The sequence below is a fragment of the Ochotona princeps genome, chromosome 23 (assembly GCF_030435755.1).
Source record: "Ochotona princeps isolate mOchPri1 chromosome 23, mOchPri1.hap1, whole genome shotgun sequence".
NCBI lineage: Eukaryota > Metazoa > Chordata > Mammalia > Lagomorpha > Ochotonidae > Ochotona > Ochotona princeps.
The window spans coordinates 22,176,911-22,200,817 of NC_080854.1; the positions used below are offsets into that span (position 1 = coordinate 22,176,911).

A 23,907-nucleotide genomic window follows, 5' to 3' on the forward strand; every position below is an offset into this window, starting at 1 on the left:
TAAATGTGCTCAAGTGATTTAGAGAAATGACTTACATCCCCATGCTAGGTAGGTTTCATATTATATACAGGCAAGACTGTTGGCCTGCTAGGACCAGAGTCTCATTTGTAAGATGATGAGCTTGGCCTGTGACCACACTTTCAACAACCATTTTGTGGGTGTATGGTTGATGCACTAGTGTTGAAGGATGAGTTTAGGTCACAATCCCCGCCTGGTGGCGTCATCTGGACATATGCTGATAAATAAACAATTTAACAATGAGAGCTACTGTTTCCTAATCTCCTAAAAACCTTTGGGCACTTACTCAAGCACACTGATGCTAACCTCTGCAACAACCCTGGATATGAATGAGAAATCGGTTTTAGTGGGAGTCAATAAGTTCACTAAGGTGATCTTAACTATTTGATGGCAGAGCCAAGACACAAACTTGGTCTGTACTGTTTCCAAACTTTCATGTCCCAGAGTGAGCTGAAATCTGATGCTCTATCAGGTGGCAAGAGGCACCGCAGGTGGCGGTGCAGGACACACACATGGGTGCATGAGCAGTGGCACAGGGAAGGAAGGAGGCCGAGAGCCCCAGAGCACAACCATGTGCTCCAGCCCTCAGTCCATAGTATTGCTATCCATGGCTTATGACCTGAGGTCAACTGTACTTTGAAAATATTAAATAGAAAATTCTAGAAACAATTTATGTATTTTAAATAGCCTCCCCTTTTTAATTTACTGTTATACCTATTCTATTGTATTAGTTACTACTGATTCCTAACTGTACCTAACTTGTAAATTATCATAGGTATAAATGAGTAGGAAAACATTATATATTCAGGGTCAGTACCAGCCAGGGACCCTGCATGGACTAGAGGCACTACTGCGCCAGTCTTTGGGAGAAGGGAGGTAGGCTTCAGGAGAAGATGAAACTATGACAAAAGGAACAGGCTCACACAACCAGTGACTGACAGAGTGGGAATCCAACCTCAGCTGATTTCAAATCATGCCATGTTTCTAGCCCAGCCTGTTTCAAGAGCCTGTATGTTCCTTTGTTCACAAGACTTGATTCTTCTACAAATTTAGAAAACTGGGAATTAAACCTCATTTGCTATGGAAAAAGATCAGGGGGTGAGCAGTGGCGGGGAAGTGATAATTTATTGATTAACTTATTGAGTGTTTAGTGATGGATTGGGCATCCAGTGCAAGGATCAGCGGCTAACAAAATACTCAGCCTCAGCTGGCACAGGAGGAACTGAAGCTCCACTCAGCTGACCACAGGACCACCCTAATTACAGAGCTCCCTATGTAAGGCCACCCCCAAACTGGCTCGTGTCATAGCAGATGGCGCACAAGTTTGTCGTCAATTGCCGCTCTCCCAGCTGACATTCAGGCAGTGATGTGCTTCATCTAATTTTACTTGCCATATTTAAATTTCAAAACAGCAGCCATCTGTTTCCTGGATTCCTGACTCCACGGATGCTTGGTCTATTTCCTGAGAGTAGAAGAGAAATTCAGATGTCTCCTCTCCACTAGCCTCTGCGAACACCGCGAAGGCTGCACAGCAACTCCAGAGGAAGGAAAATAATGGTCAGGTCCAGGGTACTGGGTCTCCCATGCTATGGACAGCCCCATGGTTCAGACAAGCAAGCCTGCCAGCCTTGCCCCTCACCCATCATTGTTGGTACTTCTTCTGCAGGTGCAACAAAGTTTCCTTCTGTTGGAACCGCATCCCGCCTTGGGATTCTCAAAATGCTCTGCGAAGAGGAGTTTGCAGGAGAGTTTCCCATGTGTTTAGTGGCTGCAGTAAGGGAACTCATTTTACTTGACACATTCCTCTCTCAGAATATCACCTACACCCACATTCAGAGTAATCCTAATCATATCCAAAATGCTGCCTTTCATAGTAGTTCTTTTCTTTAGGCATAGATAATCAAATATTATACTTAAAAAAGTTAATGAAAACAAGAATGGAAAAGGTGTTTGGTGCAAAAAAAAATTCATCAAATTCACGTAATTTTCCACGAAAAGATTCACAGAATATGTATCTTATGAAAAACAGTGCATGGGTTTCAGAATTTTTTCCATCTAAATAAACACACCTTTTTTTCTAGCACCTCAAGTGTGCAATACCACCACACTTATGGAAGCAGGGACAAAAGGAACAAAAGCCCTGGCATCCACACCAACTATTTCTTTTTTAGGTGGGGCTCATTTCAAGCTTGTTTTAGATAGCAATCTCCCATGCTTCATTTCTAGAGAACCATAAATTTTGGCATTCCAGATAAGAAGCCTGACCTTCCATTCCCACAAACCATAATGAGAAAACCTAAGACCATACCATCTTTTCATATTTTGTGTTTTTTTTTTTTTTTTTTTTTTTGATAATCGAACGAAGATGACAGAAGCAAAACAAAATAACACTAAACAGGGGTCTCCAAGGCCCTGCTCAGCCTCTTAACCCTTTACTTTTACAAAAGATTAGTTCAAACCTGGGGTATACTGGGAGGAACAAAGCAACCATGGAAACTGGGACTTGCGGGATGAGGGACATTAAGGACACAGCTTCACAACAGCGGGGTCTTTGGCCTGGCGTGTTCAAAGCTGCATTCCAAACCCTGAGAATGGTCGTACTTAATGGATGCTTGCCGAATGAATGGAAGGAGCTAGGGAACTAACGTGGCTGGCGAGGAGCCCATAAATGCTCTAAGAGCTGACACTCGGGAACTGCAGGCTGAGTGGTCAAGATGCCTGCAGCCCACCTTACAGTGCTCCAGCTCCTGACTGCAGCTTCCTGCCAAAGGTAGACGCTGGCAGGTGCCGGTGATGGCTCAAGTAATCAGATCCCTGCCACCCACCTGAGAAGCCCAGACTGCGTTCTCAGCTCTGGGCTCTGGCCTGGCCTAGCTTTAACCATTAGGGGATTGGGTTATTTGAAGATCGAGTCAGCAGATGGGCACCTGTGTCTTTGCCGCTTTCCCCTTCCTCTTGACCCCCCTCCTCTCCCCCAAAAAGAGGGAGAGAAAGAAGTTGTGAGAAAAATTTTTGCCTGGGGATAGTGAAACAGATTCCCAGGGTCTAGGACTTCTTGGATTACAATCTAAGGAATTCTGCACTTTGAACAAGTTCCCCTGGGATTTCTGATCTACTCTGAGCTTTAGAGCCACCATTTGAGAACTGTGGAAGGTTCTGGAATTTCAAGCAGTTTCACAGCTGAGGAAAAGCTGATCAGCAAATTAGTTCAACAGTGTTTTCCAGGGTGTTGCTTGTTTAAAGGGTGGGGAGCAGCCTTTACCAAGCACAGAGTGTGATTTTCTTCTGGCTGCCTATCACTGACCTCACTGCTGGGCTGCTCTTCCAGCTCCTCCTATCCACTCACTCCAGGGACCAATCAGACCTGTTCTGGTACCGGTTACCCACATAACTTTTATCTTCCAAAATAAACAGATAATGAAGATGATTTGGTTGCCAGATGTGAGGCTGGACTGGGGCCTGCAAGGAGAGCCTGCTCAGCAAGGGACCAGCAAAAACTTGCAGCCCAGGGTCAGTCATTAGATATTTATGCACAGCAGGTGTAGCCATTTTCACCCGAGTCTTGGCCGAGCCAAAAGCCACCTGTCCTGATGACTGCACACAAAGCTCCCAGGAATGGCAGTCCAGCAACCCTGGAGGCCCACAGGGACTCCTCCTCAGCCTCTGTCTCTTGCCCTGTCCCCTGAGCCCGTCCTCCCCACCTGTCTCAACAGTGACCACGTCCGTGCACATACAAATGAACACTGCTGGATGACTCTATCCTCTAAGGCCTTTCTCTCCTTGGCAATAACCAAAACAAAGGTCACTATCTTTTCTCTTTTTGTGTAACCGCATTTTTGAGGTCCACTTTAACTACTTACACTTACCGATGGGACCATGCCTGGAAGCTTGCCTCATTTTTGGAACTTCTACTTTCTTCAAGTGGAAGGAGAATCACCTACATCCACCTGAATGGGCAGCCTTGGGTTCCCTTCTGCAGAAGACATTCCCTCCCTTTGGGCCTCACAGCTCGAGCACCTGCTGCTGCTTTGTAAGCTACCACTTATTGTTACAAGTGACCTGCTCTGATTCTTCATTCTCCCCAGTCTGACTGGTCAGTTCCCAGGGAGACATAAGCCATTTCTTAAATTTTTCTTGTTCCCTTAGGGCCTCGCTTTATAAATGTCTTCGGCACTTACATCTGTGCAGGTGAATATGAAAAGCACAGAACTATCACCTTTTATGTCAAGAGCCATCGGCACGGGTCAAGTTAAGCTAAACCTGTTAAGCTTCTTAGCAGGGAGTCTCTTTCCCCATTTCTGAGTGGTCAACCACCAAACTGTGAGTGCTGTATTCCAGACATTAAAAGTAGCACCAAGCTTTTGAAGAAGTAAAATTCCACACTAACAAGATCAAGAGGCAAAAGGCAAAATCGTTAGCCTACTGAACGGGTGTTGGAAATGCAGTACTGACTGGTATTATCATTAACTGGTACATTACTCTTCTTCACAGATAAAGAAACTAAGGCACACTGAGCTCGGGCATCTTTCCAGGGTTGGTGATAGCACTAAGAGGATTTGAACCCAGATTTGCCTGACTTCACTACAATCCTCTACTGCCTCTAAGTCACCCAACTCCTCCTAAGGATCCCTGAGATGTAAGATGGATAAGGCTTTTTCTCCTTAAAAAAAAAAAAAAAAAAAAAAAAAAGACGGGGAAATCAAATGATCTTTTCAAAGCAAGTAAGTAGCTAAGCAACTCCCCTTTGCAAAGAAACCCAGATGGGAGATTTTAGGAATGTACTTATTGACCTTGGCTCTACACAATTCTGTCTTGATTTTTTTCACTGTTCTTTTCTCCATCACCCAACTAATTCCAGCTTAGACTCTGATCGCATCTTCTATGTATTCCAACAGCCCACTAGTTCGGTTGACTCTAACATCAGAATTCATCCTGATCCAAGCACTGCTGATTACTACCCCCACAGCTCCTTTTAGTCTCCAGGTTTCTGCTCTCCACTACCTCAGCATATCAGTGTGTGCTTTTAAAAGGTTAGGTCACAGCACAGCCTCTGGCCTACCCTCCCCCAGCTCCCTAAACTTCTGGAACATGACTTCCTCATTCTCCCTTGAAAAAGTATGTCATGCTTCTGCCTCAGGATCCCTCCTTTCTGCAAGACACTTGCATGGCATGCTCCCTTGCCCCATTTTCTCTCTGTTCAGAGGCTACTGTCCAGCTGAATCTGTTTTCCCACTTCAATGCATCTACTCCCTCTTGGCTTGTTCTATTTTTATTTTTAGACACAGCACTAAAACTAAAAACCACATAAAACATTTATCATGTTTACTATACCCCCTCGTTAGAATCGAAGGTTCATGTGGTAGAATTATTTATTTTTGCCTTACCGCTGCATTGCCAAGGCCTAGAACGGGGTGTTTCCCCAGCAGGTATGTGCTGAGTTACTGTTGGAATGATTTACTAGTAGGAAAAGCGAATAATCCCCCTTGTCCATGCACTGTGTTGACTCTGTGGCTTTGGAGACTGGGTTACTGATCCAGTCTGGAAGGCACTCATTCGCCTGCTTGAGAAACCAGGCACCAGGGCACTGGGGAACAGGGACAACAGGGTGAGTGTTACATCTGTCAACCCATGCCAACACTGGAGAAGGCTCCAGGGAAGAGTAGGCTCAAATTTGTAATCCATTCCAACAGCTCAGGCAGCAGATGATGAGAGCTTGGGCGAGACAGAAAGACGCAATAACTGACTGGATGCTGGGGACTGGGGCGATCCGACAGGCTGGGGCTGGGTAACTGAATAGCTAAGACCATAAACCTAGCCAGAGCAACACACTGGATGGGAGAAGCACAACGGGAGGGGACCTGGGAGACGAGTACCTTTCATTGAGCACAGCCCTTACTTTGGCCGTCCATTGTCAACGAACTGAACTAACGCGCAAGTAACGTAAAAACCTTCCTTACAGGCACAAAGCAGGGGCTTGTAAACAAAAGGGATCCTCAAAGGTCATTGTTTCAATTCCTATTTATCAGGGGCATGGAGCAGGCCTCTGAACATGCCAATTCCCTTCTCAGGAAGAAGGGGAAGGCGATCTCCTCATGGGCTGACATTGCGAAACCCACGGTGGACCTGAAGATACCTATCTACCAAGATTCCTACCGACCTTCAACAATTTGCCCACTGCTTGGAAAACTAACTTTGGTTTTAGGGCATCTGAACAGGGACCCCTGTTAAGGCCCTGTAAAGGCCCCTGAACAAAAGTTTGGCAGCGAAAGCTTAGTCCAGTGCAGCCTTTCCCTTAAGCCACAGTCTCATCCTCCTAGGGCTGCAGCTTACCTGGAAGGTTTTCTCTGTTGAGCTTGGGTCTGCGGATAATCACGAAGTCTTTCTCGTTGCCTTTGCTCTTGAGCCGTTTCCGCGGGGGGCTCTGCGGGTGGCCCACGTTGGAGAGCAGCTCCTGGGGGATGTTCTCGCTGTCCACCTCCTCCTTCTCCAGGGCGGAGACCCCCATGCCTGACAGCAGCTCAGAAGTCTTGTTGGAATCCCATCCCCACGTGAAGCTGGTGCTGATGTTGCCGCTCTGGTCCGGGATCTCCTGGAGGTGTTTCCTGCGGAAGGGCACAATGCCCGCCGTTCCTTCCTCGCGCACACCCGTGAATCGTGCCAAGGTGGGCATCGAGGAGGCTGCCAGCTAGGGCACCAACTAATACAAGGGACATTTACTTTGATACGCCGGTGGCAAGTTCCCCAGGAACGTGGCAGAAAATAAAACGGGAGAGAGAAAACAAAAAAAAGGACCGGAAAGACTTTGTGGATTTTACGATCAAGGAGAAGGCCTCAAGCATTGCTTTCACAAGCAGGGAACAAGCCAAAGTAAGAAGAGCCATTCCACAGTGCGTGGAAAACGGCCGCGGGGAAGCCAAAGAACACGCGAGCACCGGAGTCCTGTCACGAAAGCATCCATCCACCCGCACTTTCCTCAGGCAGGGTCTAGTCGCAACACGGCGTTCGCCACAGCATTACGAGTAGTAGCAGTGTTTGAGGCCTAAAAGAATGAAGACGGTCCATTCAGGTTCTGCCCCCTTTTTCCACAATCGGCTTACCTGTGCATGGCTGCCCACAAGGTTCGGAGGTTTTAACTTGGGGTGCCTTCACCACGGAGCCGCCCGCCTCTCGGATGCCCGCTTTGGCGCGCAGCGGCTCGAAGCGTGCGGCTCCAGCCCCCGGCGCCCGACCCGCGAACACTAGTAACGCTCCATCCCCGCCGCGCGCGCAGGCTACAGCCCGCTCTCCCCGGCGACCGCCGTCTGCGGCGCCCGCAGCCTGCTGGGAATTGTAGTCCCCTCTCGTAGTCCGAAGCGTTATTACTACTTCCTTCCCGGCCCGCTTCGCCCGCCCTCTGGATACCCACAATCCCACGCGGTGCGGGGCTGACCGGTCCACCGGGGTAGGCGGGGAAGCGGAAGCGGGCGGTGCTGCGGCTGACTGGGAAATGTCAGTCGCTTGACTGCTGACGGGTTTTCAGCCCCACCGGGAGCTCGCGGGCCTTTTGGCGACCGCCTCCTCGGTCCCCTCCGAGAGGAGGTCCCAGACTCTAGACAGTCTGTGGCGGACACGGAGTTTCCAGGTCCCTTCCAGTTGCTGTCTGGCGAGATCGGACGGTGAGCCTAAGGGAAAGCGCGTGCGACTCTGGGGTCGGGGCTCGAGCCCAAGGGGAGACAGAGGGGGATCGGGGACATCCCGAGGAGCCGCCCCTAAAGGGCCTGCGGACCCCCGCCGCTGAGTGGGAGCAGTGGCCCGGCCCACTGGCTGCGTGAGAGGCTGCGAGCCACGGGCGTCCCACCTGCTTGATCCTTGACCGGGAAGCTTCACCTGGGGAGAAAGACGGGCGACCCTTGGGACTGGGTCTATGGAGTGAAGCTTCCCGTCCTTTGTAAAACTGGCACGACAGCGACGACGCACATTGGAGTGAGGGTCAGATCTGATCACGTGCCGTGAAAGCGTTGTGTAAACTCCAGTGCAATTCCAAGTGCAGGCCATGGTTTAATTTGAGGGGCGCGGGAGATCGCAGTAGGGAAGACGCGAATCCCTCTGGCAGCCTCGACAGGTCTCATAAACACTAGTAGGGCAATAAGTAAGACAGCAGCTGTGAAGCTTGCAGAGGGCTAGACCGGTGCTGCGCCAGGGAGCACCTGCAAAGCCCTTTGGTGCCCCTGACCCAACCAACTGCATCTTAACGCGCATCGCCCGCCCGCTTAATGAGTTGCTCTTTCTGCCCATCTTCTGAGAAGAGGTTGGAAGCGATTAGAGAAAATGTACCCTATTCCAGGTCGAATAACCAGGCGAAATTCTGCAACCCGTACTTGCAAGTGTGACCCCAGGCAAGCAGGGAGGGAGACATATTCTAACCCTCATACAAATGAAGCGGATCTAGGAGGTTCAGGAGGAAGCTGGCCAGCTTGATCAGAAATGCAGTATTAGGTCATAGGACATACCCTCGTGGTTTTCGGGGAAGGGGAGAAACCCATTGGCTTTATGTTAGAATTAGACTTCCCTTGTCCAGACTGGTGCTGAACTTGAAAAGTAACTAGCTCTTGAGGAGGGTTTTTCCTGAACCTTTTCAAGTTTGTTCTTGAAAGTGAGCTTGGTGTAAAGAAGAGATCTCTTCACGCGTCATCTGATTGCTTATAGGTTAAGAATATTGATGGTGCTCAAAATTCATTACAGTAATGTCCTATATAGTAGATTTTAAAATGCGACATACAGATTCTTTCTCCATAAACTTACACTTATGTTCAGGAGAAAGCTGTTGGTCCTGAAAACTCCTTCCTTCCCTTAAGATTGCCAGCTCACCGAAGAGAATGTTTTTAACAAAATACAGAAAATCTTTTAGCAAGGTTACAGTTTCCTTCAGTAGAATAAATGAGAGCTTGTAAACTGTTGGAGGTAAAAAGAATAAACAAGGGAAAAATTAAACACCTTGACACTGGAATATAAAGTGGGAGGGGCCACCTCCAATATAAAGCTCATGGATGGGCAAGTCTGAGAGGCTGGTGCTGAATGTAAAGACAGGCAGTGTTCTCATGTGGGCCTGGCTTCAGCTACACGCTCCCTGAGAACTGGCATGTGTGACTGTCTGAACTCCTGCAAGCAGGGTCTCCTGGGAGGCTTCAGGGAGAGCCTGGCAGGCAGGAAAACCCACCTTCTGTCGCATGAATACATACTTTCCTGTCATTTGTCCTGATAACAAGCATACAGCTTGCTAGTATGAGAATAATCTGTTCACATCCCCTTTAATCATATCTTTTCTATTAGCAGTGTAAAAGTTTAAGTTGGTATATGCAGTTCTTTTGAGTATATTTGGCAAGGAATTGTGTTCACTGAAGACTTCAGATTATTAGTTACATAAAGATTACAGTCTATTCCTTTAAATAGCTGCATTATGATTGATACAGATGTAGGGTATTTTCTTGATTAATCTTACTGTTACTCAAGATGCCTCATTTCCAATTTAGTAAAAACAAAAATATTTTGGGCCTACCATGATGGCTCAATTGGCTAAGCCATCCCCTGCAGGCACTGGGATCCCAAATAGGCCCTGGTTCGTCCCAGCTGCTCCATTTCCCATCTGACACTCTGCTTGTAGCCTGGGAAAGTAAAGGAGGATGACCCCAATACCTTGGGACCTGTACCTACATGGGAGACCATGAAGAAGCTCCTGGCTCCTGGCATCAGATAGGCTCAGTTCTAGCCATTGTGGCCATTTGGGAAATGAACCAGTAGATACAGGATCTTTTTCTCTGTGTCTCCTTCTTTCTGTAAATCTCACTTTCCAATAAAAAAAAAATCAACAAATCTTTAAAAGTGTATTTCAAATGCTAACATTAAGAGGTCAATACCACCACAAAAGATCACATTTTTAGAAATAACTACAAATGACATGGGGCAAGAACTTTTTAGAACTCTTTGGAAACTTCAAACAAAATGCAAAGTGATTTCGTAAATTGACAAAGTATTTATCCTACAATTTGAGCTGCTTGAGCGAGAAAAGCACTGTCATAAATGCATAACTACAGCATAATTGCAAGTTGATCCCAAGAATCAGAGCACAGAAGGAACCAGAAGGACGGGTAACCATAATCGACACTTTCTGTGACTAGATCGACAGGCGTATATACACAGTAGATTGCTAGTGTCATTCTGGAAAATTGCACATGGCAAGAGATTCCAATTAAACTGATTTGGAAGAAAAATAATGTGCGCTTTCCTTAGTTCTGTCCTAACATGAAATCTTAAAATTTCTTCAGTTTTTTTTTTCTTCTCTTGTTATTTACGTTAAGGAAACAAAAAACTAGAACAATTCCAGAGAAGAAGTTCCTATTTTCCAATCACATTTCATAGTTGTGTTTATTTATTTGAATGTCAGTTACAGAGAGAGAGAGGGAGAGATGGAGAGAGAGAGGTCTTCCATCTGCTGTTTCACTCCCTAGATAGCTGCATAGATGGGGCTCGGCTAGGGGGAAACCAGAAGTCAGGAGCTTCTTCCAGACCTTTCTGTCAATCACATTTCAAAAGAGTCCTTTTCCCTGCATCAATTTTATAGCAGATTTTAGTGTTCTGCTGCAACCTAAAGCTTTGGAATAAATAGGTTGGACCAAGAACAAAAGAATTTTAGTTTTGATTAAATTTGCTGTTCTTCCATGTGGGTGGCAGGGGCCCAAGCCTTCCCAGGCACATTAGCAGTGAGCTGGATCTGGAAGTGGAGTAGCTTGTTCTGTTTTTTCTATGTATATTAGAGTTGTATGTTACATTAAATAAAGTAATAGTAGTGTTGCCTGTAAGGTAAAAAGATTTTTGTTAAATTCTGCATTACACATGACTCAGCATTCTATCTTGATATTTAGAAAAGAATCATCACAGGAGAGCATTCTTAAATTCATCACCATGACAACTAACAATGCATTATTTGGATAATTCACATTGCATGTGGAAAGGATGCTGGGATTGGAGAAGAGGGGTGCAGCTGTGATGAGGCTTTGTTAGGGTGCCTCAGTTTGAAGTACAGCGTTACCTTACCAGCTGTAGGAACTTGGAAAAATTACTTACATTTTTATGCTTTCTGCTCCTCGATTAAGGAAGCATACTAAGTTTTTCTCACTAGGTTATGAGGTCCAGATCAATGAACTATAATAAGTGCAAACATGATACTAGGAATACAGTAAGTACACTAAATGTTAGCTATTTTTAAAAATAAGTTTATCTTACTTACTCAAAAGCAAAAACACAAAGTTTCTGTCCACTGGTTTGATCCCCAAATGGCTGCAATAGCCGGAGCTGTGCCAGTCTGGAGCCAGGAGCTTCGTCTGGATTTTCTCCCAGGGGGCAGGGACTTAAAAGACAGTGACTAAAGTCCTTGTCTTGCACGTGCTGGGATCCCATATGAGCACCATATCCCATGTCCCAACAGCTCCTCTTCCCTTCCAGCTCCCTGCTTGTGGCCTGAGGAAGCAGTAGAGGACGGCCCAAGCTTGTGACCCTGCACCCACATGGGAGACCCAGAAAAAGCTCTTGGTTCCTGGCTTCAGATTGGCTCAGCTCTGGCTGTTGCTGCCACTTGGGGAGTGAACCAGTGGATGGAAGATTTTTTTCTCTCTCTCTCCTTCTCTCTGTAAATCTCTCTTTCTAAGAAAAATAAATAAATCTTAAAGAAAAAAAAAAGACTTGGGCTAACTTCCACAGCTTTCCCAAGGAATTGATCCCAGGTTAATGATCCAGCACTAACTAACAGGAAGCTGAATCAGAATGGAACAACTAAGACTTGAGCTGGTGCCCATTCAGGATGCCAGCATTGCAGGTAGCAGCTTAACTCAGCATGCTGTAACGCTGGCCCCACCATCCTTTTTTTTTTTTTTTCTGTTTTTCATTATTAGAATTCTAAGAGTTATTTGTTCTCAACGTAAGTCTTGTAGTTTTCAAGCTTGCATTTTTAAGATTTTATTAAATTTTAGTTGTCTTTTTCTTCCCTGCTCTCTTTCATGCCTTGTTTAAGATGAAATAATTTGTATAGTTTTCTGCTTTCTTGTAGAGGCTTTTCACACTTTGGAGTATATGACATATGGTTAGTTCTTCAACTCAGATATTGGGTAGCTTCAAAACATCTGACTTGTTCCCATTTTTACATTGGAGCCTGTGGTATTTTACATTCTATACTGAAGTCTCTCCATACCTGAATCTTTGGATCTGAAAATAACAATTACATTTGAAAGATTTAAATTTGAATTGTCAGTAGAGGGTTGCCAGCTTTTTATCATTCAGTTGTAGTTCTGGTTCCTTTAATTGTCCATCATTAGAGTCTTTAATTGTTGGTTTTTATTATTTGGTGGCTGCTGGTGTGTGTAGAGTAGACTAAGCACATGCACCCCATATGGGTCTGGTTTCAGTCTTGGCTACTCTGCTTCAAATCCAGCTCCCTGCAGTGTGCCTGGGAAAGCAGTGAAAGATGGTCCGCTTATATGGGCCCCTGCACCCACATGGGAGACTCAGAGTAAGTTTCTTCTGGTTTCAGCCTGGCCAGGCGCTAGCTATAGCTGTTTGGGGAATGAACCAGCAAATGGACAATTCGCTGTTTCTCTGTCTCCTTTTCTCTGTCTGTAAACTCTTTCAAGTAAAAAGCTGAATCTTTATATAAATACATACACACAGATATATATACCCTCTTGTATCTATGTAGACAGTATTATTAACATTGATTATGTAAAGGTTAAAAATTACATATTCAGTGCATAAAATAAATTATTTGAGTAGAGAACTTTCAAAGCATTTGTTGATGTCTACCTCATTGGCATTTATAAATAAAACTTTTAAAATATATGACTTCAATACTTGTTGATAAATTTTCTTTGTATCAAATAGTTAAGGTAGCTTTTTTGATGAAAATAAGATTGATATTAATAGTAGAAAATGATAAATGTGTTTTGGGAACACTAAATGAATAGGAATTTTAGATAATAAAAATGGTTAGAATTAACTTGAAAGAAAAATACCACTGCAGACAAAGGAAAGGTACAGTCTTTGCCTTTCTGTCTCCCTCATTCTCTTAGATCTTAAATTGTAGGCTATCATAATCTTAGAAAATTACTTTAAAGTATTTGTTTTCCTGGAATCTAGACAGAAATGTATCTATGTAAAACATACTATTAGGACCTATAACATCTGGAAACAAACTCCAGAGGACAGTGTTTTGAAATTGTTCGTATCTGTGTTTATAACTTCTTAATTCAAGTAAGATTTTCAGTAAAATAACTTTTGAAGATACAACGTGTGAATTTTTTAAAGATGTCCTTTAAAGAATTAATGGGGATCCTTAATTGTCTTGTTTCAAGGTCTCTAGGATCAAAGGAGATAAAATGTGAAAGTACCTCAAATATACTGGTGCTCAATAATTTTAATTTCATATTATAGTGCAAAATTTCCTAAGGTATATTCTAGAGTCTCCTAAAATCTTTAAGTACACATTAAATCAACATTTAAAAAGATGTGCTTTAAAAATGAATAAGCACATAGATAGAAACTATCCCTTTCATCATATATGTAGTCTAATATTAAGCATGCAAGTTATCAGTTATTAATCGGTTATTTCCTGTATTAAAGCTGTGTATTTTTTTCAGTATACAATTATGATCCAGACGTGCATGTGAACAGCTGCGGTTAGTCAGACTGAATAATGAGTGGTGCGGCTCTGGGCCTCGAGATTGTTTTTGTCTTTTTTCTGGCTCTGTTTCTACTTCACCGATATGGAGACTTTAAGAAGCAACATAAACTTGTGATCGTTGGCACCCTTCTTGCTTGGTATCTCTGCTTTCTTATTGTCTTCATACTGCCCCTGGATGTTAGTACGGTAAGAAGTGAAACTGATGTTCACGTCACAAAAGCAGTTACAATCATTTAGCGTGTCTGACACTACATTATTTCTTAAATACAGCTAAATGATATAAGCTTATACTTACATTTTGAATTTAAATGCTGTTTTCAGATTCTGATCATTAGAAAACATAGTGGAAATAGTAGTTTTAAGAAGATTTATAAACTGCAATATCCCTTAAGTACTTGCTAATGGTTTGGTTCTGATTTTTAAACCCTGCATCCATTGGTGTAGACAATATACAACCGATGCAAGCATGCTGCTGCAAATTCCAGCCCTCCTGAGAACAACAACATAACAAGGTTATCTACTACTGTCGCCCCAGCTCCAAGGTATTTCTTTCTTTTTTCTAAATATAAATGTTCCAGGCTGTAATTTGTCTTGTCTTGTTTTTAATTTATTTATTTGAGCGACAACAAAGAGAGAGCGACAGCTGTCATTCATTAGTTCACTCTCCAAATGCCTATTGGCTGTCGACCCGCCAATCTGAAGTCAGGACCTGGAAACCCAGCTGTGACTTCCCCCAAGGGTGAGAGGGCCTTGTGCACTGAACGCCATCACCTGCCAACTCCCAGGGTCCTCATTAGGAGGAAGCTGGGGCTGGAGTCCAGGAGTTCTGGTAGAGGACCTGGCTTAGTAAATGCTATCGTAACTGCTTTGCCTGATGTCTGCCCTGGAAAATGATTTTGAAATAGTTCTTACCATCTACCTTTTACGTTTTTAAAAGTTACTCTCAACTGTTCCTTCCACTTCTGTTTTGGTAGACTTTACTATGTTGTATTCTATTTAAATCTGTTTTTAAAAAATATTTATTGGTACATAGGCCTTTCAGTAGACCGTAGCGAGAAGTTTGAAGATCTGAATTTTTAGTGCAAGTTGTTCCTCTTATTAAATATATTATTTCCAAAACTTTCATTTTCTCTCAGCCCATCTCAGAGCCAAGAAAATGGGACATGCCTTTTCTCTTTTGCCTAATTTGTAAAGTTGTGTTAAAAGGCAAGCAGTTATGATAAAGGACAAAGTTGTGAAAAGGACAAGCTGAGTGTTTCTCATTGCACATCCTTTGAAGTTGTTATATTTCATCTACAGTAAATAAAAATTTAAAAATTGTGAAAATATTGTATGGAATTCATGTGAAATTTTCATGTTAAAAAAATGGACATCGAATTAGCTTTTACCAATAATTTAAGTAGTAGTTGCATGCTTCTTCATGCAGCTTTTAAAAAATCCATGAAACTAGCTTGAGTAAAGGTAAATTTAAAATGTGTTACTCCCCATTGAACAACATTTGAGATGGATGTAGGGCTGAGCATTGAACTTAGCATTTCAGATGCAAATTAAGATATCCAGATCCCATAGCACAGTATATAGAACAACTCTCCATCTCTGGCTCTTAAGCCCAGCTTCCTGCTAGTGCAGAACTTTGGAGGCAGATGTGATGGTTCAAGTGGTTGGGTTCCTACCTCCCATGTGGGAGACCTGGATTGAGTTGCTAGCTCCTGGCTTCAGTGATGGTCAGGGGCCTTTGTGGGCATTTGTGGGAGAGAACCACTGGATAGGAACTCTTCTCTGTCTTTTTGCCTCTTCAGTAAATAATAAAAATTAAGGGAAAAACTGGAGGCAAATTAGCAGCCATTCCAGATTGTTGGAAGACCTTGGATTAAAAGATATCTTTACAATCTAGGACAACTATTTGTAAATAAAGGATTATATTGTTAGAGACGCATCAAATCTTTAAAAACTTTTCAGACAGAATTTTGCATAAATGTTAGCTAGCATGGATCTCTATTAGAGCTATGCTATTTTAACTTACTTATTAGTATTCTGTTGTCCAGGAATTAATCACCTAATGTCTTCCATTCCCCATAACCCAACTCCATGTAGAAAATAAACAAAAATCCCATTCTACACATGAGGTGAGTGGGTATTTCAAAGGTAATCATTAAAGATTTGATTTCAAAACACCTTTACTTTTGGACTGCTGCGTTCTAAGTCATTAATTTAATGCTATGCCCTGATTTTATTCAATGACTAGAAATACACTGAAAGTTGAATATCTAAATTGCATTCATCTCTAAAACTGCATTATTACTTTTGTGTGTTTCTGTTTCAGTTTTGTAATAAGTTTTGCATTTAATGTTTTATTAAATATTTAGTTAGAGCCAGTAATTTAGAATTTGAATATATATGCACTTTCCTATGTGTAAAATTAATTTCGCTTTTACTTATGATTAATTGGCTTTAAATTGTTATTAAACAGCCAACACCCGTGTTTTAAGCCGTGGAGTTATATTCCTGATGGAATTATGCCAATTTTCTGGAGGGTAGTATATTGGACATCACAATTTTTAACATGGTAAGTTAAAATTTTTTTAAATTTAAACAGTTAAAAAATTTTCTGGGGACTGAAATTGTGGCACAGTGGGTTAATTCCCTGCTCGTGACTTCAGCATCCCATATCAGACTGCCAGTTTGAGTGCCAGCTACTCTGTCTGCAAACCACTTCCTGCTCGTGCGCCTGGGAAGGCAGCAGATGTTGACCCAAATGCCATCCACAAGGGAGGCCCATGTGGAGCTGCCGACTTTGGCTGGTCCCAGCCTTGGCTCTTGTGGCCATTTTTTTAATTTTATTTTTTTAAATAATGATTACATGGTTGATCAGGGTGGGAAGGATCGAGGTTTAGGGAAAATTGGGTGAATTCATTGCTTCCAAATTTGCTTTGTCTTGTTGTTGTTCCTGGGGGAAAGGGAGAGACAAAGGGGGAAACCACTCACGACTTTCCACATGTCCCAGTACCCAGGGATGAGGAGCCGCCCCCTCACATCAACCCAGGGTCTCAGTGTGCACATATTCCGAGAGTTCTGTCCAAGTGGGTTGGATAGTTCTGAAATGCTGTGTTATGGCCATTTTAGGAGTGAAACAGCTAAAGAAAGATATCTCCTTCCTTCCTCCCACCTTCCTCACTTTCTGTCTGATGCTTTTTCATATAAATTAACAAATCGATAAATCTTTACAAGATTTAAAAAAAAAACTGGAGTAAAGTTATGATTTTTTTCTTTGAAACTTCTTAGTTTGGCATATAGTGTCATTTGCTTTTTATCCTTTAAATCTTTGTCTTCTTTCTGCTGGCTCAAGTCTCTCCTATCTTAAAAGATGAAAATAAAAAGGAAAAGGAAAATCAGATAAACAGAAACAGAATCGCCCTGTCACTGTGTCCTATCAGATGCTGCTTTCTCTTCTGACCTTCGGCCCGGGCTTCTTCTGGTCCTGTTGCTATACGAAACTGCATTTGATAAGGCCATCATCCTTCCCTGGTTTTCTTTGTATTTTCTTAGAGCAGCCTTCGAAATTAACAGCATGAGAATTACCTTCAGTTCTGTGCCTCATTTCCTTAAGAGGAATCTTCTGTAGAGTCTCATCTGTAATCGTTCTGATTCCGGACAGTGGATAATAGACTCATTGAATAATCATTCATTCTAAGTCTTCCTTTTTATGCATTAGAGCCTTGGCTTTCCATTGTGTTTCGCATTTACTCACTTAGATCTCTTAGATATTCTTCAAGCAACAGAACTGCAGAGAATATTGCAAGAGGAAAAAAACAAAACCTGGCAGAGTAATGCTCCTACATAGTCATGCTTACTGAATTCAGCTGGGCTGTCAACAGTGCCAGACTTGCCTTTGATTCTTTCATCTGCTTACTCTCCATTTTTTTTTAAATTATGTTTTTATTTCATTTTGAAAGGATTTATTTATTTTTTTTTGTTTTATTTGAAAGGCAGATTTACAGAGAGAGAGATCCTCCTTCTGCAGGTTCACTTCCCAGATGGCCACAGTGGCCGGGACTTGAACCAGTGCCAATGCACGATGCTGGCGCTGCAAGGCAGAGGATTATCCTGTGAGCCACCACGGTGGCTCCATTTATATCATTTCTAAGTCCTACTATTGAATTTATCTTTTTGGCTCTTTCCTGCTCCTCCCCAAAAGTACCTCTGTTAACCATACTGTGAAAGTGAAAGTCATGAGTTGGCAACCATTGAGCTTCTTCCCAGCAAACCTACTTACCTTGCCCCACCAAGGGGGCAGAGGAGAGACTGGGTGGGGAGAATCACCCTTGTCAAAGTTCATCCCTCTTTTCTAAAATATGGGTTCATCCCCTTCAGCTCTTGTCAGAAACTTGTTAGAAAGCTTCCAATTTCTACAGAGCAGACCATTGTCTTATCCTGTTTAAGTGAAAAAGAAGCAAAAAGTCTCTGAACTCAAATCCTTTTCTAGCATCCAGTTCATTAAAATCAGTTAAGTTTTGGTAGAGGCATAAGCATGTTTTGCTTATTTAAATTTTATTATAATTAGCATATAACTGAACAGAATTACAAGGTAAAGTGCAGTATTTCAATGTATGAATGAATACCTTGTGGAAGTAGTAAATTAGGATAGTTAATGTGTCCTTCACCTCAAATATGTATCATGGATTTGGTGAAATATTCTGAATCTTCTCTTTGTTCTGAAATCTACAGTAGAACATGAGATCTAATTTCTCCTCCTTCAGTGTAGTTTTATACCTGTTCCTCGGTGACTTCATCCCTCTCTTCTCAGTGCCATTTCCAGCTTTTAGCTAACCATCACTCCACTGGCACTTTTAAAATTTAAATTGAAGTGTAAATTGGTATCAGAAAGAGCACAACTTGTGTTTAGTTTGAGTTTTTTCAGAATACATATACCTGTATAGCAGCACTCAGCAGGCTGTGTGGAAGACTAACCGGGTCCCCGGGAGCCTTGCTTGCAGTGTCTTCTGTTTGTCCTCCCAACTCACAAAGATTCTAACTTCCAGTGCCACAGGTTGCATTTAATGTTTGTGAACTTTATTTTTTCTATAAGATTTGTTTATTTGAAAGTCAGAGTTAGAAAGAGAGAGGAAGAAATAGGAAAATCTTCCGTCTGCTGTTTTACTCCTCAAATGGCCGCAGCAATCCGAGCTGGGCAGGCTGCTTGCGAGCAGGTGCAGAGACTGAACTACTTGGGCCAGACACAACAGCACTGGAGCAGCTGGGCTTGAACCTGTTCTCATATGGGATGCCAGCATTACGGTTGTGGTTTAAGTTGCTATGCTACAGTATCAGCCTGTGTGAACTTTATGAACATGTAGTTCTATAGTAGGAACTGTTTTGTATCCTTCTTGTTTTATTTACATGTTTGGGAGATGCATCTATGCTATGTTTTAAGTATCAGTGTTTTTTCTTTTTAATTTCTGAAAAGTATTCCATTTTATGCATATACCAGTTTCCAGATTGCTTAAATGCATTATCTACATTGATGCATTCACTTATTTTCTGTTTAATTACTCCTCAATTGATAGTAACCTTTTTCTTCACCCATTTTTCCCTTCCACATACAGGTCCTTAATTTACCTGGCCCTCAGGGAGCATCTGAAATTTTGTTTGCTATCTCCACTTTCAAATGCTTTCTTCTGTCTTCTCTGTCTTCCTTCCTTCTTTCTTGCCCCTGTACTCTTACTTACCCCTCTACTCAGGTCTGCTTATCTGGCTCTTCTTGCATTTTCATACCTCTCTCTCAATAGTTACTCTTTCTTAGAGGTCAGTGTCAGTTCATTTTGCCTTCTGCATACCCACCCTTCCAGATTTCATATAGTGGCATCATCTCAGCTTTGGAATCCACATATTTGTAGTTCTCTTCTTGAGCTCTGAGTCTGAATAACCAGCTTCTTCCTGCACAGCAGTTCTTAGATGTCTCCTGGGTTCTTCCAAGTCCACGTCCTAACAGTCTTCTCCTCTCCTGCTTCTCACCACTGCCCTCACTCTTACCTTGTCATCTGGTTTCAGTTTTCCTCTTTCAAACAATTTTCCACTTTGAAATCTTAGAAAAATGAAATATGATCATATTTCTTTTCTAATACAGAAAATGTCTTCTCCAAAATCCTTATAAAAAGCATTAATGTTATTTTTTAGACTCAGTTTAAAAAGTCATTTACACTGTCGCATTCTCTCTTGGTCATTGTGGCCTCCTTTGCTCCCAGAAATGTCCCTTGCCCTCTTGATATGTGCCATAGACCTTGTATGTATCATGGAGTCTTTGTGTTTTGCAAAATTTATTATTATAAAAATATTCACTCAACTCTGATGTTTTTTTCTATTTCCATAATAATACATAATCACTCATAATCATTCTGTTCTAAAAATATGTATTGACTGAAAGGCAGAGTATCAGACAGAGGGGTGCGAAAAGGGAGAGAAGAGAGAAAGAGATCTTTCATCTGTTAGTTTACTCTCCAAATACGCACAAAAACAAAGGGCTAAGCCAGGGGTTCCTTTTGGGTCTCCCATGTGGGTGACAGGAACCCGAGTGTGGAGGCCATTACCTGCTGTCTCCCAGTCACATCAACAGGAAGCTGCATCCGAAGTGAATGCAGGAGTCGGGCTCAGGCACTCCATCACGGGATACACTGTCCCAAGTGACAGCTTCACTTGCTGCACCATTATGTCTATGTCTGCCCCTTGTAACCATTCCCTAGTGAGGCAAATCATACATTAAAATTGAGATGCATTTATTTCTGGTATTGTTGAGATTGTACAAGTATGTATAGACATTTTGTTACTGAATCATATTTTTTTCTGCCCTTCCAGGATTCTGTTACCTTTTATGCAGTCATATGCAAGATCAGGAGGATTTTCCATCACTGGAAAGATTAAAACTGCTCTCATAGAGAATGCAATCTATTATGGCACTTACTTATTGATTTTTGGAGCATTTCTAATTTATGTAGCTGTAAACCCACGTTTGCATTTAGAATGGTAAGAAAACATTAATATTGTTTGTCCTTTTAAAAATTAGCTTCTCAGGGCCTGGCATTGTAGTATAATAGGCTGGCATTCCATAACTAGTATTAATTAGAGCCTGGACTGCTCCACTTCTGATCTAGCTCCCTACTAAGCCCTAGGTGGCAGAAGATGGCTCAAGTACTGAGGCACTTGCCAACCTTGTGGCAGAGCTGGAGGAAGCTCTTGGCCTGGCCCAATCCAGCCCTGGGCTGTTACAGTCATTTGGGGACTGAGCCAGCAGGTAGAAGATCAATCAGTTTCTTTGTCCTCTCAATCCTTGTATAATTTTGCCTTTCAAATAAATATATAACTTTGAAAAACAAAAACATACATGCAGTTAAATAGACATTTTGTCAAGATGTATATATCAATCTGTGCATTGTATAGATTCTCCAAAATGGCATCTGAATAACCTTATTGCTAAGAAAGAAAATATAAAATAACATCTTCAAAAATATTAGCTATTGTAAATGAGTTGGTGCTTTGTCTATAACTATATTAAAAGCAATAATATTATTTTCGGATAGAATTTCAGATTTTTTAAATGGTTTCCTTTCTCACTGGAACTTATAACTTATTACTTTCTTTTTAATGAAGTTTGAGGTCATATTTGCCCATAGTGTAATTTTAGATTCATATATTTCCACAAAATGTAGAACTCTTTTATGCTTATTATCTGTAATATTTTGTTAAAAATGAGATCTGAAAATTTAGGAGTAGAGCAGTAGTTGGACCTCACTGTTTTGGTTTGTGTTTTTTTTTTTCCATTAATTATTCTGTATTCCAATTTTAACTGTAATAGAAGCAATGGTTTCTATAGTAACATTAATTGTTGCAGTCGTAGTTGATCTTTCCATCAAAATCCATAGATTATCTATAATTAGTGAGTAAAAAAATTATCTATCATTAGTAATGTAAAATTCTGCTTATCCTCAGGGGAGATGCTTTCTGAGAAAACATTCCATTGTAATTACTTTCAGCTTACATTTTTATAGGAAAATGTGTTTATCACAACTCTCTGCTTATGTTTTCTGTTTCTTAGGAACCAGCTTCAGACGATTGGCATTGCTGCTGCAAATACATGGGGTCTCTTTCTTCTTGTGTTACTCTTGGGATATGGCTTGGTGGAAATACCTCGATCATACTGGAATGGAGCAAAAAGAGGTTATCTGCTTATGAAGACTTACTTTAAGGCAGCCAAACTCATGACAGAGAAAGCTGATGCAGAAGAAAATTTAGAAGATGTGATGGAGGTGAGTAAATTTAAACCTCGTGAACAGTTGTGACCAAATTGTATGGCATTTCCTTTTAGTCATTGTTGGTTTTCGTTGTTTTTAGCACATCGATGGGGTTCAGACAACAAATGTTGGCAATGGGTCATCCTAGATGGATTTCTAATGGCGGTTCAGCCTCATAGGTTTTATTTGCAACCTCCAACTGGGAAAAATTCAAGATTAATCCTGTTGTCTTGGGGTAACATTTAATAGTGTTACTCTCAAAAGTCTCCCAGATCAAATGATAAATTATAAGGTCACCCTACCATAAAAATGAAAATAATGATCAGGGGACACTCTTGTTGAAAGCTTATCCCAAGGTTGTGTCTGGAAACCTCATTTGAGAACAATTACACTGCAGTTTGAATCAATAAATTGCATTTCCTATTGTAATCTTGAACTACTTCATTTACTTATGAAATGCAGGCGACTTGAGCCAATTTCACAGCATTGTTGAAATGTAGCTTTCAATAACACACACAGAAATACACAATAAATTACATACTTTTACAGTTAAGAAAAATTTGATTATGAAATTGAAGATATTATTGAAGTTACCTTACATCTTTTACTCCTCTGTGAAAATGCACCACTCTGCCATTACTGCCTAATTTAAAATCTCATGTTGAAAGCTTTTCATTTGTATTAGAATAAGCTCCATAAGGTTTTAATATTGTCTACAAAAAGTAGTTTTACTCATGATAACTCTGCAGGCTGATCCCAAGCCTCTTAACTTTCTCATATTGATTACTTTTGTTCCTGTAATTTGCTAATAATAATGAAGCAGCACACAGTTGTTCAGATTTAGTATTTGCCAAACACTCAACTTTGGTTCCCCAAGTTAATAATGATCACAATAGCAATTATAGAGATTTACTCTTTGCTGAAAATTCTTAACAAAACTCTAATTTACATATGTTAATATAATAATTCTTAAATCAACTCTATAAGATAAATTTGTATCCACCTTTTATTTTTTTTTAAGATTTGTTTATTTTTATTGGAAAGTCAGATATGCAGAGAGGAGGAGAGGCAGCAATGGAGAGAGAGGAAGATCTTCCCTGTTAATTCACTCCCCAAGAGGCTGCAACAGCCAGAACTAAACTGATCCAAAGCCAGGAGCCAGAAACCTCTTCCAAGTCTCCTACACGGGCGCAGGGTCCCAAGGCTTTAGACCGTCCTCAACTGTTTTCCCAGGCCACAAGCAGGGAGCTGGATGGGAAGTGGAGCTGCCGGGAGCCTGGTGTGTTCAAGGCGAGAACTTTTAGCTATTAGGCTACCATACAGGGCTCAAAAGAAAGAAATTTTTAAAAAGCACTCATAAATCACTGATCATTATTATTATTTTTTTTAAGATTTATTTATTTTATTACAGTCAGATATACAGAGAGGAGGAGAGACAGAGAGAAAGATCTTCCGTCCGATGATTCACTCCCCATGTGAGCTGCAACGGCCGATGCGCGCCGATCCGAAGCCAGGAACCAGGAACCTCTTCCAGGTCTCCCACGTGGGTGCAGGGTCCCAATGCATTGGGCTGTCCTCAACTGCTTTCCCAGGCCACAAGCAGGGAGCTGGATGGGAAGTGGAGCTGCCTGGATTAGAACCGGCGCCCATATGGGATCCCGGGGCGTTCAAGGCGAGGACTTTAGCCGCTAGGCCGTGCCTCCGGGCCCAATCACTGATCATTATTAAAGTTTTAGGGAATGGTTTGATTTTACCTTTTGTGTTGATATGGATTATTCGTAGAGTTTATATGTTCTAAGTTTTGACAGATGTAACTAAGATATTTTCCAAGTAAAGTGTATCTCTTTTTACTGTACATAAAGCCTGTTTTCTCACAACTTTAACTCATTACATTCATCAAAT

At 41.9% G+C, this 23,907-nt stretch overlaps 2 protein-coding genes across 3 annotated transcripts in view; one reads left to right on the plus strand and one right to left on the minus strand.

Moving 5' to 3' along the window:
• SKP2 (S-phase kinase associated protein 2) overlaps positions 1 to 7,366 on the minus strand; it is a 28,760-nt gene extending 21,394 nt beyond the window's left edge. Inside the window, exons 1-2 of one of the 2 annotated variants that reach the window (XM_004583648.4) lie at positions 7,116 to 7,366; positions 6,349 to 6,620 (exon numbers count right to left, since the gene is read on the minus strand). In XM_004583648.4, the coding sequence (XP_004583705.1) occupies positions 6,349 to 6,620; positions 7,116 to 7,123 (280 nt within the window). In that variant the 5' untranslated portion in view covers positions 7,124 to 7,366. Of the gene's footprint in view, positions 1 to 6,348; positions 6,621 to 7,115 lie in introns of those variants that run through there. The other variant, XM_058680227.1, reaches the window with a different exon arrangement.
• A 62-nt stretch (positions 7,367 to 7,428) lies between these two features.
• Positions 7,429 to 23,907, plus strand: part of LMBRD2 (LMBR1 domain containing 2) — a 39,582-nt gene continuing 23,103 nt past the window's right edge. The window contains exons 1-6 of the mRNA XM_058680228.1: positions 7,429 to 7,673; positions 13,680 to 13,909; positions 14,168 to 14,265; positions 16,194 to 16,289; positions 20,573 to 20,740; positions 21,810 to 22,020. Coding sequence (XP_058536211.1) covers positions 13,736 to 13,909; positions 14,168 to 14,265; positions 16,194 to 16,289; positions 20,573 to 20,740; positions 21,810 to 22,020 — 747 coding nt within the window. The 5' untranslated portion in view covers positions 7,429 to 7,673; positions 13,680 to 13,735. The remainder of the gene's footprint in view (positions 7,674 to 13,679; positions 13,910 to 14,167; positions 14,266 to 16,193; positions 16,290 to 20,572; positions 20,741 to 21,809; positions 22,021 to 23,907) is intronic.